This window comes from Chionomys nivalis, chromosome 3 (assembly GCF_950005125.1).
Source record: "Chionomys nivalis chromosome 3, mChiNiv1.1, whole genome shotgun sequence".
NCBI lineage: Eukaryota > Metazoa > Chordata > Mammalia > Rodentia > Cricetidae > Chionomys > Chionomys nivalis.
The window spans coordinates 62,143,222-62,162,660 of record NC_080088.1 but is presented as its reverse complement, the minus strand read 5'-3'; the positions used below and the strand labels follow the sequence as shown (position 1 = coordinate 62,162,660).

The 19,439-nt window shown below is 43.6% G+C and overlaps 1 protein-coding gene across 2 annotated transcripts in view; it reads left to right on the top strand.

The window, feature by feature from the left end:
* Pcyt1a (phosphate cytidylyltransferase 1A, choline) overlaps positions 1-19,391 on the top strand; it is a 48,804-nt gene extending 29,413 nt beyond the window's left edge. For both annotated transcript variants that reach the window (XM_057765246.1, XM_057765247.1), the window contains exons 4-9: positions 1,487-1,603; positions 2,511-2,662; positions 5,489-5,567; positions 6,195-6,337; positions 14,542-14,730; positions 15,707-19,391. In XM_057765246.1, the coding sequence (XP_057621229.1) occupies positions 1,487-1,603; positions 2,511-2,662; positions 5,489-5,567; positions 6,195-6,337; positions 14,542-14,730; positions 15,707-15,913 (887 nt within the window). In that variant the 3' untranslated portion in view covers positions 15,914-19,391. The remainder of the gene's footprint in view (positions 1-1,486; positions 1,604-2,510; positions 2,663-5,488; positions 5,568-6,194; positions 6,338-14,541; positions 14,731-15,706) is intronic.
* The last annotated feature ends 48 nt before the right edge of the window (positions 19,392-19,439 follow it).

Below are 19,439 nucleotides of genomic sequence, written 5' to 3'. Positions count from 1 at the left end.
AAGCACAGCAAACTGAAAACGAGAGTCAGAACAGTTTCGTTTTGTTCCATTTAAACACAGAGCATAATAAACACAGGAAGGTGGCTCCCGTTACGTTCTTTAATACTCTGTGGATGTCACACCATCCAGACGTATTCATTCTACAGTACAGGAAATACATTTTTATTTCTGACTTGAAATGTCATAAATCTCAGGTGAGAGCTTGGAGTTTAGTGATTAAGAGTGTGTGATGCTCCTGAACCAGAGTTCAGCTCCCAGCCCCCTTGGGCAGTTCACAGCCATTTATTGTAAGTCCCACTCCAGAGAATCAGATGTCTCTGGGGCAGGTTCGTGTACTTACATGCACATACCCCCCCATACACATAATTCAAAGTTAATCTTTAAGGTGAGGATTTTGAAGTTCAGAATATGTATATATATTGCCAGGCAGTGGTGTCCGCACGCCTTTAATCCCAGCACTCAGGAGGCAGAGGCGGATGGACCTCTGTGAGTTTAAGGCCAGCCTGATTTACAGAGCAAATTCCAGGACAGGCTCTGTAGTAGGAGCTGCGGGCTGTGTTCCTGCCGCCCCAGCTCCTGGTCGCTTGGCTAGCTTATGCCCCGAAATAACAACACACAAACTGTATTCTTTTAAACACTGCTTGGCCCATTATAACTAGCCTCTTCTCGGCTAACTCTCGCATCTGGACTAGCCCATTTCTAATAATGTGTGTAGCACCCCAAGGTGCGCTTACCGGGAAGATTCTAGCCTACGTCCATCCTGGGTCGGAGCTTCATCGCATCTGCCCCGGAGAAGAGCGGCATCGCGTCTGGCTCTGAGAGGAGCTGCCCTGCATCTAAGCTCACTTCCTCTTCTTCCTAGCATTCTGTTCTGTTTACTCCACCCACCTATGTTCTAACCTATGAGGGCCAAGCAGTTTCTTATTTTTTAACCAATGACCTTCCTCCATCATTCAAATCTACACCGAGAAACCCTGTCTCAAAAAACAAACAAAATGTGTTCATTGACTATATATTTAGCATCACTTCTAAGGTAGTATTAAGGGAAAAGTACTCAATCCTTATAAAAACATGGAGAGAGAAATTGCTGCTCTCACTAAGGGAAATCCTGTGTTGTTCAGGAAATCTTCTGTACTCATTTGCTAAGACTGTGTAATAGTAAAATGGCTTATGTTTGCATTTATTTTATTTTATGGTAGTGGGGGCTGACCTTAGGGCCTTATGCAAGATCTCTACTATTGGGTTATTTTTTATTGTGGGACAGGGTCTCACTGCATTGTTCAGACTGGCCTTGATGTCACTGTGTAGTCCAAGCTGCCTCAGCTTTCAGAGTGGCCAGGATTACAGGTCTGTGTCACCAGGCCTGGCCCCAGAGAATGGACGAGAATGAAATGAATGAGAGTCCCACAGTGCTGCAGTCACAGCGTCCAGGTGTGAGGGGTTCAATAAATGTATTTTTATGATGAGTTCTTTTATTTGGATTCAGGTGAGCGGCCTGTGAGAGTTTATGCGGATGGAATATTTGACTTATTTCACTCCGGTCATGCCCGGGCTCTGATGCAAGCGAAGAACCTTTTCCCTAATACCTACCTCATTGTGGGAGGTAAGAGGGCATCGGATGGTCTGGGTGTTCTCTCTTTGTGGGAGGTGAGAGGGCATCGGATGGTCTGGGTGTTCTTTCTTTGTGGGAGGTGAGAGGGCATCGGATGGTCTGGGTGTTATTCTCTCTTTGTGGGAGGTAAGAAAACATCAGATGGTCTGGGTGTTGTTCAGAAAGCAGTCTCCCTCCTGCTTGTGTGACTTGAGTGCAGTCATCTGCCCGATTTCATTTATGAAAGGAAGGGTGTGGCACAAGCTGCCCCAGATAGGATTATCTCGTAGTTCATAGCTGAGGTTCCACAGTTACAGAGGGGCTCTGATCTCTACTTAAAAACACCTCATCAGCTTTGACTTCACAGAGCTAGAAAAGTCTGCCAAGCAAACATTATGGTCAAGTCCAATCTTAGAAAAATAAGAAAGCGTTTTTAAACTTTTTGTGTAGGAGTAGGCTTGTTAGTTTTTTGTTTTGCTTTGTTTGGTTAGTTGGTTGGTCTTTATGTGTATTTCTGCACCATCTGTGTGCCTGGTGCCTGAGGAATTCAGAGGAGGACATTAGATACATGGGACTAAAAGACAGGTGTGAGCCACCATGTGAGTGCTGGGAATCAAACGTGGGTATTTTCTAACAGCAGCCAGTGTTCTTACTGCTGAGCCGTCTCTCCAGCTCGAAAAACTCCACTGGTGTTCATTTCAAAGTCAAAATCTGAGTTCCGTTTTACCTTCTTTTCAAAAGTGTGAACCTTAGTGTAGTTAGTTATGAAAAACATTGGTACCCAGGCTGAACTACATTCAAAAGGTTCGTCTCCTGATTGGATGGGGATGGCCTAGAAAGTAGAAGATAGAGAAGGTTGGTGAGTGGGGAAGGGTAGACAGAGGGGCCTTGACTTACGACTTTGGTGCTGTGAACCCAGTCTGCAGTGACGAGCTAACGCACAACTTCAAGGGCTTCACTGTGATGAATGAAAACGAGCGTTATGACGCCGTGCAGCACTGCCGCTATGTGGACGAGGTGGTGAGGAACGCCCCCTGGACACTGACGCCCGAGTTCCTGGCCGAGCACCGGGTAAGAAACTGGCCATGTACTCATTCCTAGTTCCAGCATCTCCTCGGTGCCTGAGACAGAAGGCTAGTCTATCCGTCATGTATCTTTATGGTCGCTGTGTTCTAGTTCCTCCCTACAGCTGTCTTGTGGGGATAGCTATTCTTTCCTTTACATATGGAGAACAAGGCCCAGAGAGACTGATGCATGTGCTCCAGGTACACTGTTAGCAGGACGTCAATGAACTGTCTGGATACCTGGAGTTTTCCCCTGCACAATAGGTGTGACCTACTCTCTCTTTAGAATAGCCATGGTTCTAGCCGTATATTGATGGAGTTTTATCTTTCTGGGTTAGAAGACAGTTCAGTAGGTAGAGACACTTGCTGCCCAGTCTGATGACCTGAATTTGAACCCTGAACCCACATGCTAGAAGGGAGAACTGACTCCTGCAAGTTACCCTCTGGCCTACATGTACACATTCATGAACAAGTTGTACACATACAAAATAAATATATTTAATTTTTTAATGTAAAAAAAGATGTTTATATTCCAAAGCCAAGAGACTGAAGCAGGAGGATCACAGGTTTGAGGCCAGCTTGGGCTACCTAATAAAGACTTTGTCTCAGAAACAAGCAAATATATGCTGGAGAGACAACTCAGTAGTTTAAAAAAGTGTTTGTGTTCTTTCAGAAGACCAGAGTTTATTCCCAGCACCCGTGTGGAGTGGCTTGTAATTCCAGCTGCAGAGGATCCAGTGTCCTCTTCTGGGCTCCATAAAGCCCAACACCTTACGGTCTCCATGGGCACGAGGCACACACAAAATATAAAAATAATACTTTTCAAAAAGACAAACAAAAACTAAATTCAAGAAGAAAGCTTTGCATTTAGGAAATAGCACATGTTCTCTCTGTTTATTTTTTTTTATTTTATTAATTTTATTGAGTTATACATTCTTCTCTGCTCCCCTCCCTTCCTCCCTCTTCTGTTGATTTAAGTTTACTTTCAGCTTTGGTTTGGGGCTAGAAATTGTGTAGGAACAAAAACCAGGGGTGTTTTTCACTCTTGTTTAAGAAGTAATTATTAAAAACCCCCTTCTGGGCTGGAGAGATGGCTCGGTAGTTAAGAGCACTGGCTGCTCTTCTAGAGGTACTGAGTTCAATTCCATGCACCCACATAGTGGCTCACAACCATCTGTAATGAGATCTGGTGCCTTCTTCTGGAGTGCGGGCATACATGGAGGCAGAATGTTGTATATATAATAAATAAGTAAATCTTTTTTTTTTAAAAAAAAAGCCTGCCTTTGAATTCTCCTGTATTGAAGCATGCTTCCTACAAAAGTGGGCATGAGCCGGGTGGTGGTGGCACACACCTTTAATCCCAGCATTCAAGAGGCAGAGGCAGGCGGATCTCTATGAGTTTGAGACCAGCCTGGTTTACAAGACCTACTTCCAGGACAGGTTCCAAAGCTACAGAGAAACCCTGTCTCGAAAAACCAAAATAATAATAATAATAATAATAATATCCCTAAAACCAAAGGTGGCCATAAAAGGGATGGATTTGTTACAGTGGTTAGAGACCCTCAAGTTTGGGAAACAGTGTACATATTGTTACTTCTCTGCATGGGTGTGTGGATCATTGCAGGAGGCAGGAAGGAACAAAGCCGCCATGCTTCTGAAGCAGTACTTGAGTAGGCCGGAAGCCAGTGGAGATTTACTGTAACTGTTTAGGATTAGGACAGACCATTTACTACATTTTATTTACTTTATTTACTCATTATGTGTATGTATGGGGCCACAGCACACACATAAAGGTGAGAGAACAGCGTGGGGGCGCCAGTTTTCTCAGGGATGAAACGGGATAACGAGGCTTGGCAGCAGGTGCCTTTACCTGCTCGCCAACTCACCAGCCCAGGACAGACCTTTGTGGTTCTCCAGCTTTCCTCCACCAGCTCTTAACAGTGGAACCCAGTGTGATGAGCAAGGCATTCTCTGCAGCATAGCTGGCCCCAGACAGAGGTGCAGAGGAGAACTTGCTATGCCCCCTTCCTCCTTGTGAGCAGTAAATCTACACCATGCGGCTCGCTTGCTGCCTAGCCTTTACTTTGCTATCCTGTCAGCTTGTTCCTGGGTGATGGAGAGGTTAGCTTAGGTCCTGAGGAGCTTGCTTCACACTTGTGCAGCATCTGGGGGTTGGGTTTGCTCAAGTTAGTATTGCATTAACAAAGGTTTACGGGCTGTCCAGAGAGAGTCACTAGATGAGGGTTTGCAATCTTCCTAAAAGAAGTCTATTTACAGCAATGCAGTGGTAAACACTTGTCGCTTTGGGTTTTCTATTTCTCAATAGAACAAAATATATTTGTTCTGGAAAAAGACGTGAGTTGCTATTTATAAATACTCCTTTTCTTGGGAACTAAGAGAAGAAGCAGTTAACTAAGCAATAACGAAATCTTTCACCCTTTTAGAAGCCTTTTTGTGGCCCATTTCTACAGACCCAGAAAGACAGGGAAATTCCCTTCTTTCCAGGCTCTGTCTCCTAACTGGCTTACCAGAAGCCTGTCCTGCTCCACTGACCATAGCATGCTGGTGGCGTACGGAGGGAGGCAGCACCTCTCTCCTAGACCAGGAGAAGAAACTGGCAAGCTTCCTATGTAGAAGCCGTAAATAATGAGGTTGCTTTCCAGACAGATTGTGGAATGTATGAAACAGGCAAAAAGGTACAGAGAAAAGGTGGTTTTGAGGTGTGACTCTTGGTGACCCTTGCCAGTTTCCCTTTTCCTGAGCCCAAGAATATTTACAGGGTCTTTCAAGTGGCAGTTAGCCTGGAGACGAGCTGACGTTTTCTTATTTTCAGATTGATTTCGTAGCCCATGACGATATCCCCTATTCTTCTGCGGGGAGTGATGACGTGTACAAGCACATCAAGGAAGCAGGTGAGTGAGCCGAGGTCCAGCTTCACTTCATGGGGTCTTGGGCAACTCCAGAGATCCAGCTACGGCACTGCTTTACAGTAGGAAGTGGGAACTCAGAAATCCATGTTCTGCTTCCGGTCAAATTGTGGACAACAGCCTAAGTGAGCACTACCCACACCTGTCAATTCTTGGTCCAAATAGCTCATTTTCATCTCTTAAATTTAGAACAAGTCCCATATTTTTCTTACTACTGGGACAGTGCTTGCTTCCTTTCTCCTAGGCCTTGATTCCTGTGTGCCAGATCTCTAGAGTTCGCTAGCTTCCTTCCTTCCTTCCTTCCTTCCTTCCTTCCTTCCTTCCTTCCTTCCTTCCTTCCTTCCTTCCTCCCTCCCTCCCTCCCTCCCTCCCTCCCTCCCTCCCTCCCTCCCTCCCTTCCTCCCTTTTTTTCTTCCTTTTTTCCTTTCTTTCTTTTTTGTGATCTGGAACTGACAGTGTAGACCAGGCAGGCCTTAAGCTTACAGAGATCCACCTGCCTCTACCTCTCAAGTGCTGGGTTTAAAAGGGAATCTATTTTTTGAGAAAAATAAGTGTATTAGTCCCAGGTTCTGTCTAGGACATGACAGTGTTTGTCTGTTTGTTTCAACTCAGGCATGTTTGCTCCAACACAAAGGACAGAAGGTATCTCTACATCAGACATCATCACCCGCATTGTCCGTGACTATGATGTGTATGCGAGACGGAACCTCCAGAGGGGCTACACTGCCAAGGAGCTCAATGTCAGCTTTATCAATGTGAGTTGCAACCTCATCTTGCAATTCCCTGCTTCTGTAGGGCACACATTGCTTCGCTGTCTGGGCTGCGCACCCTTTTCAGTCTGCTGTGATTATCATTCCCCAGAGGCAATGCACGCCGCTTTTCAGGAAAGACTACACTAATCACTTCACCCAGGTTATGCCCTCATGGTCTAAAAGATTGGTGTACTGATACAAGTACAGGCAAACAAAGCTGGATGTGGTGGCGCACGCCTTCAGTCCCAGCACTCAGGAGGCAGAGGAAGGAGAGCTCTGTGTTCCAGGCCAGCTAGGGCTGCACAGTGAGGTCCTATCTTTAAAAAAAAAAAAATAAATAAAATAAATAATTCAGCAAAAATATGTGCCTATGGTTACAACACAGATATATCTGTTGTAGTGAAAGCACTAGGGGTACGATCAGAATTCTGAGGCTAGAATTAGTAACGTGACACTCTGTCTCAAAAAATAACAAATATCAGTGTATCAGTGTGTTTAGAGAGGCTCTTAACTGTTTGGTTGCTTTTTTTTTTTTTTTAAATCGGGTGTTCTTTTGAGAATGTGTTGAAAACTATGGATCTTTCCCATGTGGCTAATGACACACAGCATTTTATATACAGGTTCCCCACATGGGAAAATCCTGTTTCAAAAACAATCAAAAACCATGCAAGTACTTTTGCTTAATATTGGCTTTTAGAAATGCTATAAATTTTATATATACATAATACTTCAGTAAAGTTGGTTTAAAAGGAAGAAATCGAGTACTGAGCTACCTCCAGGAACAGGAGTAACCAAGGGGTGACTAGAACTGTGGCACTGACTGTACCGTGAGGAACAACCATCTGAGCTTTGGATTCACTGGCACCTAGAAGATTGTTCAACAGAATCTCAGACATCCCCAACCACACCTATTAGATGAAAAGATGAGTAGAGAAGGTAAGATCACATGCCATACCACAAAGCGCAACACAATATCAGTAAAACCTAAAGACCCGAACAACCAAATATGGATGAACCAGAAGAAAATGATCTAAAAAATAACCTCAAGAGAATGTTTCAAATTCTTAAAGATGAAATGAGAAATTACCTTAAATAAATGGAGGAAAAAACAAACAAAAAATTGGAAGACATCAGCAAATCACTTAAAGAAAACCAAGAAAAAGAACTCAAACCTATAAAAGAAGCTATTCAGGACTTGAAAACTGAGATAGAAATAATAAAGAAAACACAAGCCGAAGGAATGATAGAAACAGAAATCACGAGAAAAAGATCAGGAACCATAAATGCAAGCATGAACAACAGAATACAAGAAATGGAAGAGAGAATCTCAAGCACTGAAGGTACAATAAAGGAAAGAGACTCATCAGTTAAAGAAAACATTAAATTTAACAAAAGCTTAACCCAAAATATCCATGAAATATGGGACACTATAAAAAGGCCAAATCTTAGAATAATAGGTATAGAAGAAGGAGAAGGTCAACTCAAAGGCACAGAAAATTTAACAAAAAGAAGTAAACTTTCCAAACCTAAAGAAAGATATGCCTATGAAGATACGAGAAGCTTACAGAACACCAAATAGACTGGATCCAAAAAAAAAAAAAATCCTCTCGCCATATAATAATCAAAACACTAAACATACAGAGTAAAGAAAGAATATTAAGAGCTGCAAAGGAAAAAGGCCAAGTAACATATAAAGGTAGACCTATCAGAATTATACCTGACTTCTCAGTGGAGACAATGAAGGCCAGAAGGTCATGGTCAAGCATTATGGAGACATTAAGAGACCACGGATGCCAGCCCAGACCACTATACCCAGCAAAACTGTCGATCACCATAGAAGGACAAAACAAGATATTCCAACAAGTCTAGATTTTACCAATACCTAACCACAAACCTAGCCCTACACAAAATACTAGAAGGAAAACTGCAACCCAAGGAAGATGACTACACAACAAAAACTCACACAATTGATGATCTTATTATAGCAATTCCCAAAGAAGAAAAAAAATGCACAAATTAATCACCAACGATGAAAGCTATATTAACAGGAGATAGCAACCACTGGTCATTAATATCCCTTAATGTAAATGGACTCAACTCACTTATAAAAAGGCACAGGCTAACAGATTGGATACGAAAACAGAATCCATCCCTCTTCTGCATATAAGAAACGCATCTCAACTTCAAAGACACATCGTCTCAGAGTAAAAGGTTGGGGAAAAATATACCAATTAAATGGACCTAAGAAAATGCGGGTGTAGCTATCCTAATATCTAACAAAATAGACATCAAGCTAAAATCAGTCAAAAGAGACAAAGAAGGTCATTTCATATTAGTCACAGGAAAAATTTATCAAGAGGAAATTTCAATACTGAACACCTATGCCCCAAATACAAGGGCACCCTCATATGTCAAAGAAACATTTCTAAAGCTTAAATCATATATTAAACCCCACACACTAATAGTGGGAGACTTCAACACTCCCCTCTCACCACTGGACAGGTCAGTCAGACAAATGAACAGAGAAGAGAACTAACAGATCTTATGACTCAAATGGACTTAACAGACATCTATAGAATATTCCATCCAAACAGAAAAGAATAGCCTTCTTCTCGGTACCTCATGGAACCTTCTCAAAAATTGACCACATACTCGGTAACAAAATAAACCTCAACAAATACCAAAAAATTGGAATAACCCAATGTACCTTATCAGATCACCATGGTATAAAACTAGAAGTCAACAGCAATACTAATTCCAGAAAACCCACAAACACATGGAAATTAAACAATACTCACCGGAATCATCAGTGGTCAAGGAAGAAATAAAGGGAGAAATTAAAGACTTCTTAAAATTCAATGAAAATGACCACACAACATACCCAAATTTATGGAACACAATGAAAGCAGTGTTAAAGGGCAAGTTCATAGCACTAAATGCCTACATAAAGTAGCTGAAAAAATCCCACACTAGTGAATTAACAGAACATTTGAAAACTTTAGAACAAAAAGAAGCAAACTCACCTAAGAGAACTAGACAGCAGGAAATAATCAAATTGAGAGCTGAAATCAAAAGAATAGAAACAAAGAAAACAATACAAAGAATCAATGAGACAAAGAGTTGGTTCTTCGAGAAAATCAACAAAATAGACAAACCTTTATCCAAACTAACCAAAAGGCAGAGAGAGAATATCCAAATTAACAAAATCAGAAATGGAAAAGGGGACATAACAACAGATATGGAGGAAATACAGAGGATCATCAGGTCATATTTTGAAAACCTGTACTTCACAAAATTGGAGAACTTAAAGGAAATGGATAACTTTCTGGATAAATATCACCAAAATTAAATCAAGACCAGATAAGCAAATTAAACAGACCTATAACTAGTGAAGAAATAGAAACAGTCATTAAAAGTCTCCAACCAAAAAAAGCCCAGGACCAGATGGTTTCATCTCAGAATTCTACAAGACTTTCAAAGAAGAACTAATACCAATATTCCTCAAATTATTCCACACAATAGAAACAGAGGGAACATTGCCAAACTCTTTTTGTGAGGCTACAATTACCCTGACACCCAAACCACAGAAAGACAATACTAAGAAAGAGAGTTACAGACCAGTCTCACTCATGAGCATTGATGCAAAAATACTAAAAAAAAAATACTAGCAAATTGAATCCAAGAAAACATCAGAACCATCATCCACCATGACCAAGTCGGCTTCATCCCACAGATGCAGGGATGGTTCAACATACGAAAATCTGTCAACGTAATCCAACATATAAACAAGCTGAAAAATAAAAATCACACGATCATCTCATTAGATGCCAAAAAAGCTTTTGACAAAATACAACATCCCTTCATGATAAAGGTCTTGGAGAGAGAGAACAGGGATACAAAGGAACATACCTAAACATAACTAAGGCAATATACAGCAAGCCAACAGCCAACATCAAACTAAATGGAGAGAAACTCCCAGAAATTCCACTGAAATCAGGAACAAGACCTCTCCATATCTATTCAATATAGTTCTTGAGGTCCTAGCTAGAGCAATAAGATGCCAAAGGGACATCAAGGGTATACAAATTGGAAAAGAAGAAGTCAAATTCTCTCTGTTTGCTGATGATACAATAGTTTACATAAGTGATCCCAAAAATTCTACCAAGGAACTTCTACAACTCATAAACACTTTCATCAATGTAGCAGGATATAAGATTAACTCAAAAAAATCAGTAGCCCTCCTGTACACAGATGATAAAAGGGCTGGGGAAGAAATCACAGAATCAACACCCTTCACAATAGCCACAAATAGCATAAAATATCTCGGAGTAACTCTAACCAAACAAGTGGAAGACTTGTATGACAAGAACTTTAAATTTTTAAAGAAATTGAAGAAGACACCAGGAAGTAGAAGACCTCCCATGCTCTTGGGTAGGCAGAATTAACATAGTACAAATGGCAATCTTACCAAAAGCAATCTACAGATTCAACACAATGCCCAGCAAAATCCCAGCAAAATTTCTCAAAAACCTCAAAAGAACAGTACTCAACTTCATTTGGAAAAGCAAAAAACCCAGGATAGCCAAAACAATCCTGAGCAATAAAAGAACTTCTGGAGGCATCACAATCCCTGACTTCAAACTCTACTACAGAGCTACAGTACTAAAAACAGTCTGGTATTGGCATAAGAACAGACAGGAGGACCAATGGAATGAACAGAAGACCCGGATATCAATCCACACATCTTCGAACACCTGATCTTTGACAAAGAAGCAAAAAATACAAATGGAAAAAAGAAAGCGTATTTAACAAGTGGTGCTGGCATAACTGGATATCAACATGTAGAAAAATTAAAATAGACCCATATCAATCGCCATGCACAAAACGCAAGTCCAAATGGATCAAAGACCTCAACATAAAGCCAGCCACACCGAACCTTATAGAAGATAAAGTGGGAAGTACACTTGAACGCATTGGCACAGGGAACCACTTCCTAAATATGACCCCAGCAGCACAAACACTAAGAGAAACAATTAGTAAATGGGACCTCCTGAAACTGAAAAGCTTCTGGAAAGCAAAGACAAAACAACAGCCTATAGAATGGGAAAAGATCTTCACTAACCCCATATCAGACAGAGGTCTGATCTCCAAAATATACAAAGAATTCAAGAAATTGGACACCAAAAGATCACATAATCCAATAAAAGAAAAATGGAATACAGACCTAAACAGAGAACTCTCAACAGAGGAATCTAAAATGGCTGAAAGACACTTAAGGAAATATTCAACATCCTTAGTCATCAGAGAAATGCAAATCAAAACAACTCCAAGATTTCATCTTATACCTATAAGAATGGCCAAGATCAAAAACACTGATGACAACTTATGCAGGAGAGGTTGTGGGGAAAAGGGAACACTTCTGCATTGCTGCTGGTGGGAATGCAAGCTGGTACAACCACTTTGGATGTCAGTGTGGTGATTTCTCAGAAAATTAGGAAACAACCTTCCTCAAGACCCGGTAATACCACTTTGGGGTATATATCCAAAGGATGCTCAATCGTGCCACAAGGACATGTGCTCAACTATGTTCATAGCAACTTTGTTTGTCATAGCCAGAACCTGGAAACAACCTAAATGTCCCTCTATCAAAGAATGGATAAGAAAAATGTGGTACATTTACACAATGGAGTACTACACAGCAGAAAAAAATAATGACATTGTGAATTTTGCAGGAAAATGGATGGAGCTAGAAAACATTATTTTGAGTGAGGTAACCCAGACCCAGAAAGACAATTATCACGTGTACTCACTCATAGGTGGTTTTTAAACATAACACTAAGGGAAACTTACATAGATCTAATCTACATGGGAAGTAGAAAGTAGAAAAGACAAGATCTCCTGAGTAACTTGGGAGCATGAGGACCTTCGGGGAGGCCTGAGGGGAGGACGGGAGAGGCAGGAAAGGGAGCAGAGAAAAATGTATATCAATTAAAAAAAAGAAAAAGTCTACTAACTATATTGTATGCAACAATCAATTAGCCAAAATCCTTTATTTGTTTCTAGCTCTGTGAAAGAGTAAAGTAAATCAGAATAAGCCTTAATGGTATATCCCCTCATCCCAGGATTTGGGAGCCAAAGGCAGGAAGGTCACTTCAGGTTCAAGGTCAGCTTGCTATATAGTGTGTTTCAGGGCAGCCAGGGCTACATAGGAGATCCTATCTTGAAAAACAAACAAAAAGTAGGTGAGCCAAGTGTGGTGATGCATACCTATAATCCCCAGCACTTAGGAGGCTGAGACTGGGGGACTGCAAATGTGAGGCTCATCTAAGAGACACACAGCAAGACTGTCTCATAAACCAAAAGCAGGAGCTGGAGAGGCGACTCAGTGGGTAACGCACTGGCTGCTCCTCAGGAGGCCCGGTTCTTTTCCCAGCACCCTTCAGCTCACAGTCATCCGTAACTCAGGTCCCAAGGCATCCAATGACGTGTGGATGCCTAGGGCACTCCATATATGTAGTGCACCAGCAACATGCAGACAACACAACAACAAAACCACCTATATACATGAAACAAAAAGTAAAACACAAATGACTCCTCTTCCTTTTCCTCCCCTCACCTGTGCAGCCAAGCACAAGCTGGGTTACTAAGCTGTACTGTGGCCTCTTCCTTCCTTAGGAGACTACCTTATCCCCTCCCCCACCCCACATGGTTTTGTTTTTAAGAAAAGGTCTAAAGTCATAGCCCAGACTGACCTGGAACTTGTGATCCTCCTGCCTTGGCCTCCTGAGTATGGGGTTACTGGCAAGTGCTGCCCTGCTTAGATGATACAGTACTTTACATTTGACTAAACACCACTCCTCCTCCATAGAGCATCCATACCATTTTACACTAATGTTTAGGAACGTTGGTAGAACCAACTTTTTATCATTTTCCAGATGAGCAAGCATATCTCCAACATTTATTTATTTATTTTGTTTTTTTCAGGACAGGGTTTCTCTGTTGCTTTGGAGCCTGTCCTGGAACACACTTGTTAGACCAGGCTGGCCTCAAACTCACAGAGATCCTCCTATCTCTGCCTTCTGGGATTAAAGGTGTGCACCACCACCTCCGGGCACAGATCTCCGACTTCTAAGACATAAACCATGGGCTAAGAAGATGTCTCGGTTGGTAGAGTGCCTGGTATGCAAGCACTATGACCTGAGTGCGACCCCAGCACCCATGTACAGAGCTAGGGATGGCAGCGCATCCTCTCAGATGGCAGGGGCACTGAAATTCAGCAGCCGGCAGCCTAATAGAATCAGTGTGCCCCAGGATCAGCAAGAGAGCCTGTCTCAGGAAAATGGTGCACAGTGGGTAAAGACTCATGATGGTGACCTCTGACCTACACACACATGCATAGACATGTACACAAACACAGACATCATAAAAGGAGCTAGAGATGGGGCATCAAGAATAATGAATTAATTAAGGATCTAATGTTTCCATGTTGACTCTGGCATAATTGGCTTGTTTTTTGGTAGTGTGTAGTGATCTTGTATCTATATATTCCCATCTGAAAGAGTCATGTTGGGTATATTTATTTATATTTCATTATATTAGATTTATCTTAAAAACCTTGACTTTGTTTGACTGCATGCTGATCTGTTCCTGCCCTCAGTGTTGTAGTTAGTTTAGTCCAGAGCTTTTACAGTGTTAAAATTATCACACTTTCAGCCAGGTGTGGCGGTGTGTACCTTTAATCCCAGCAGTTGGGAAGCAGAGGCTGATGGATCTCTGAGTTCGAGGCCAGCCTGGTCTACAGAGCAAGTTTCAGGACAGCCAGAGTTACACAGAGGAAACCCTATCTCAAAAAACCAAAAAAAGAAAGAAAATTATCATGCTTTCATATAAGATGACTGTTCATAGATTATCTTTCCTATTATTATCCTAAATAAATACAGGACAGATTAAGCAAAGTAGGATTTTAAAAATTGAAAGTTTAATTTATGATTTTTATTATTATGTATATGTCTGTGGGTAGGCGCGTATGACTGCAGATGCCAGCAGGGCCAGAGGTGTCAGAGCTCTGGGGCGCTGGACACAGAGGCAGGTGTGAGCCGTCTTAAGTGGGTGCTGGGAATCAAACCTGGGTCCTCTGGAAGGACAGAACCTGAACCATCTCTTCCAGCCTGGGCACTATGTCTTAAAAAGCATTTATTTTGTCCTAGGAGAAGAAATACCACTTGCAAGAACGGGTTGATAAAGTAAAGAAGAAAGTAAAAGATGTGGAAGAAAAATCAAAAGAATTTGTGCAGAAGGTGGAAGAAAAGAGCATTGACCTCATCCAGAAATGGGAAGAGAAGTCCCGAGAATTCATTGGAAGTTTCTTGGAAATGTTTGGTCCAGAAGGAGCACTGGTGAGAGCCCTCCTTCCCGACACTTGAGGGAATATGGGGGGGGGCTTTTCATTTATGTAATCTTTATTTTTGAGACAAGAGCTCACTATGTCGCCTTGGTTGGCTTGAAACTTGCAGTGTAGACAAGGCTGGCCGAGGACACAGAGTGATCTGCCTGTCTCTGTCTCCCAGCTGCTAGGATTAAAGTTGTGTGCCACCACACCAGGCTTATTTATTTATTATGTTGAGGCAGTATCTCCCGAAGGTGCCCAGACTGGCCTTGAACTCGGTTTGTGGTCCAAGGCAGGTCATGAACTTGTGATACTAATACTTCAACTGCCAGTCGATGTTCAGCGGACCCAGGAATCGCACTGCCGTGGAAAGGAATAGACTCTTTGAGTAGAAAGGAACGTTAAAATTGAGACGTTATCTTATCCAGTCTTAACGTTTTCCTACTAATTTTGTCAGCTCTCTGTCAGCCTTGACATCTGGAGACAAGATAACTAGGTAGCCTCAGCTATTCCTTCTGTGTTTTGCACTAACATGGAAGAGAAAGGAGAAAGAGCACAGATGAGGAGCCTCCTTTCTGTGAGGAGCTGCTGTGGGTCCCCAGTGAGACAGTGCCCTCAAACCAAACAGAGAACTCCATTAGTGAACCTTTGTGTTGGCCCGGCGTGTGGCCTCTGAAGAGTGTCTCTGGTGGAGGTCAAGAAAGGCTGAGAGGCAAGCAGGTGAAGACACAGAAAAGTGGTCCAGTGTGGAGAGGGCGCCTAGGACAGACACAGTTGTGCCCTCCTGTCTCCTTCAGTCGTGCTTGGCTTTAGCAGGGGCAGGGTGTTTCCCTCACGTGCTTGAGACCATAACTTTGACCCTCAGCAATAAAAATGAAACGTAATTACAGGGGAGATTCACAATCATTTGCGGTTTCTGAGGCTCTGGTGGTGACCCGTGGGGTCCATAGGTGTCTGCTAACTCTGCCTTTGGTCTCCCTCCCCAGAAACACATGCTGAAAGAGGGAAAAGGTCGGATGCTGCAGGCCATCAGTCCCAAGCAGAGTCCCAGCAGCAGCCCTACTCACGAACGCTCCCCCTCCCCCTCCTTCCGGTGGCCCTTCTCTGGCAAGACCTCCCCATCTTCCTCCCCAGCAAGTCTCTGTAGGCGCAAGGCTGTGACGTGTGACATCAGCGAGGATGAAGAGGACTAACTTTTCATCCCTGTGCCCTCTCCCTTCCCCTGCCCATCACCTCCAGAAGCTCTCTGTCGAATTCCATTTTGTGATCCCAACACTAAACCTAAGGACATCTACATAGAAAAGACAAATGGGCAAGAGGACCTGGGGATGGGGGACAAAACAGCCCGTGCCCCAGCCCTCGTCAGCCACACCGAGAAGGCTGAGCACACCGTAGAAGCCTGCCGTGCATCCATCCTCCCTCCCCAGAACTTCGCTTTGCTGTTCATGCTCATGTAATCTTGACCGGGAAATTGACATTTTTATTAATTTTTTAAAAATTAGTCTTTCAAATATAGTAAGTAGAGCTAATTTTTTGCCCCTGAGGAGTGGGCAGAAGAAGGAAGTGTGTAATACCCAGAGGCCTTTCTTCCTGATACACTAATGCTTGCCTTCCATTCTGGAGCAAAGTGACTCGCCAGGTCCTTCCAACAGAGAGCCATGCTGATGGGTCATTTGGTGATACTATCGCAATGTCCATTTCCCTTATATATCTAAGACCTGAATTAGCTCCCAATCCCCCGCTTGTCCTGCCGGCCCGTGTGTCAGCATGGCTGTGGGAAGGAAGAGATCTGAGCCTCACTTCTCTCGCTCCCTGAGGAGTTTCTTGTTGGACCCCATGGGGTCCATGCAGACACTGATGGGGATGCAATCAAACCAGAGAGCATCAGTTGCAGTTTTTCTGCTGCGTTCATCTCAGAAAATTCTGTTACCCAACTATTTGGGAGCTCTTGTCAATCTCTTTCCTGCAACCTCCATGTAAAGGAAGGAGCCCTGAGGGATGCTGGAGCTGCAGAGGAGAGTGGGATGACGGCGGTCGAGTGAGGGCAGTTGTGGTTGAGTTTCTGTTGGGAATACATTCCTTGCCCTGCAGCTGCCAGTTCAGCACCATGCCTGGCTTTATACAAAGGATGCTTTGTAAATGTTTCAGCTTGAACTTGGCCCGTTTATCCATGTTACTTATGCCATATTTAACACTGAGTTTTCACAGGTCGTACAGCAAAAGCACTTTGGTCTCTAAAACACTTGTTGGGCTCTGTTCCTCCTAAGAATGCTCTTGGGTTGAATCAGTGTCCCATGGAGACTCTGCCCCCTAAGCGCTGCACTTGGCAGGGACTTTGCCCACTGCCCCCTCTCAACTACTAATACACAGAGGTCCGTGCCCCTAGCCCACCCGTGCTGGTGCTTATGCCTCCACTGCACCCATTGGTTTCCAGGGGAAACAGAGCTTGAATTTCAAATCAAAGAGCGAGGATTCTCAGCACTTGCTATGGAGTATGAGCTGTTTTCAGTCGGCACTACATGGCCCTGCAAGTTCATCACTGTCAGTCATCCCATAGTTGGATTTAGGGCAAATTGTTTATTCTAAGGCCTGCTTGTCGTTACTCATAAATACCCCTTGTAGGGGTGGAACTTTAGTGTTTTCAGTAAAGAAAACCACATTTTCTTTTTCTTTGTACCTCTGCTGGGACTGTGAGCACTTCATAGTCCTCCCTAGATACTCTCCAGTGGAAGCTGTGCTAAGCCTCAGGGTCTGAGGCTAGCACCACACGATGCCTGCATGACAGGACTCCCTGGGCTCCTAAACTGTCTTCCAGGCAGGCCGAGCAGAGGAGAGGGTCGTAGAGCCACATCTTGGTGTCTCAGTCGCCTGTGGGAACGCCATTCCTAACTCCTCATGATTCCACTCAGATCTGATTCCTATGGCCTTGGCCTGGAACCCTTTCTCGAACCTGTTGAAATTAGTGTTTTCCACGTCATGTAGCGCTGCACAGCTCCCTTTACCCTTCCTACTCTGGTCTTCTCTTGGGTGATCCGTGTTTCTCTCTGCCTTATTCTCCCAGGTACACACAGGCGGTGACGTCAGTACCTACTCGCCTGCTTGTTCTCTCAGTGCATATCCCCAAGCTAGCACTGGAAACAGAGAGGGTCTCAAACCTCAGAGCCTCTGGGCTGAGAAGATGTGTACCATAGCTAGGACTAGCCTACACTCGTGTCCTTGGAGTGTCCCTCACCCTTTCCTGTCTTCTACCACTGATATCCTCAGATAACTTAGACATGAAGCAGAGATGCTGAGGTACGGCAGCATGCTAGGTACCTGAGGGTCGGTGTCCTCCTAGGTGCTAGAAAAAGGTGCTGTTGGGATGCTGAGCTGCCGGCCACCTGTACCCAGTTAAATGTGGCCAAGTGTTTGGATGTGGTGTCTGGCCAATCCGTACCTCTTCCTGTGCAACCTCAGCTGAGGAGCCTTTCCCTGAGGCCACATACGAAAGCAGGCAGCATGGAAGGGTGGGAGAGCCCTAAGTTGTTGAGCCTCGCGGCCTCTATGCCATAGGGAGTGGCTGCAGACTGGAGTCTATCTGGTGCTGGGAAGAGGGCAGTATAGCAGTTAGCCTGGACGTGGGCTGGGCAGGAACGTTGCTCTTTTCATATACCAGGCTGGAGACTGGAGAATAGAGGATGCCACAGAGAAAAAGCAGAAATAGATCGCTAGTGCCCGCAGCAGCTGCTCCTGAGAGCTAAGCCAAAGACCCTCTGTAGACTTGAGGGGACTGGAGTGTGCAAAGGCTGAAAATCCTGAGCAGAGAGACAGAGAGCTCAACAGTGCCGCAGTTGTTCTCACTTGTGGCTGCACATCTGGCCAGTCATCTGGGAAAACCCTCCACGGTGGCTCGTCCCCGTGCTTTGTCTCTGTCCCCAGTGCATGTTCACTGGTGCAGTTCACATCCCCGAGCCTGTTGTCTTTGAGATCTGTTCCTTATCAACTTCCAGTCCTTTCTCAGATCAGTTCTGTTTCCCTGCTTGTTTGATCCCCTAAAGCCTTAGCTTCTAGATTTCTGTCAGCATACATGTGCCGAAATTGAACCCACACAGGGTTCAAAAGAAGCTTCCCTAGCGATGTTTTAAAAACTAATGGTATTTTTTTAAGCTTACCAATATAAGTATTTTTAAAGGTTGTATTTTTCAAAGTCATAACAATGATTGTTTTCTCTCACAAAATAGATCATCATGGGATAAAGAATAGTCCCTAGCTTCTATTTTCCAGAATAAACAAGTACAGCATGTTCTCGGACTCTAATATCATTAAAAGCTAATTCTCCTGAAAGAAAAAGAAAAATAGTCTGTCTGCCAGAATGTTTTGTTGGTCCGAGATTGGGGTAGAGAACAGGAACATTCGGGTGGCCCAGGTCGGGTTCTGCTAGGTTTGAAGTGGGCACCTCCCACCGTCTTGGGGAACTGTTTTAAACAGTGAGAACTGACCGTTTAGGTGGTTCGCATCTAGACTCCTGAGCAGGAAACACTGTTGGAAAGACTCACATGTGCCATGAACACCCGCCCATCACTGTGGGAGTCAAGGGGTTCGCCTCAGAGTTCGGTGTATCGCTTTCCTGTCCAATTTGTTCAGAGTTATTTCGGCTTTTGTCATTTAGCCAAATAAAGGCCGTGTGCTTTTGCCTGGTGTTTCTATTTCCTGTAGTTTTGGCCAGGCAGATGTGTGTTG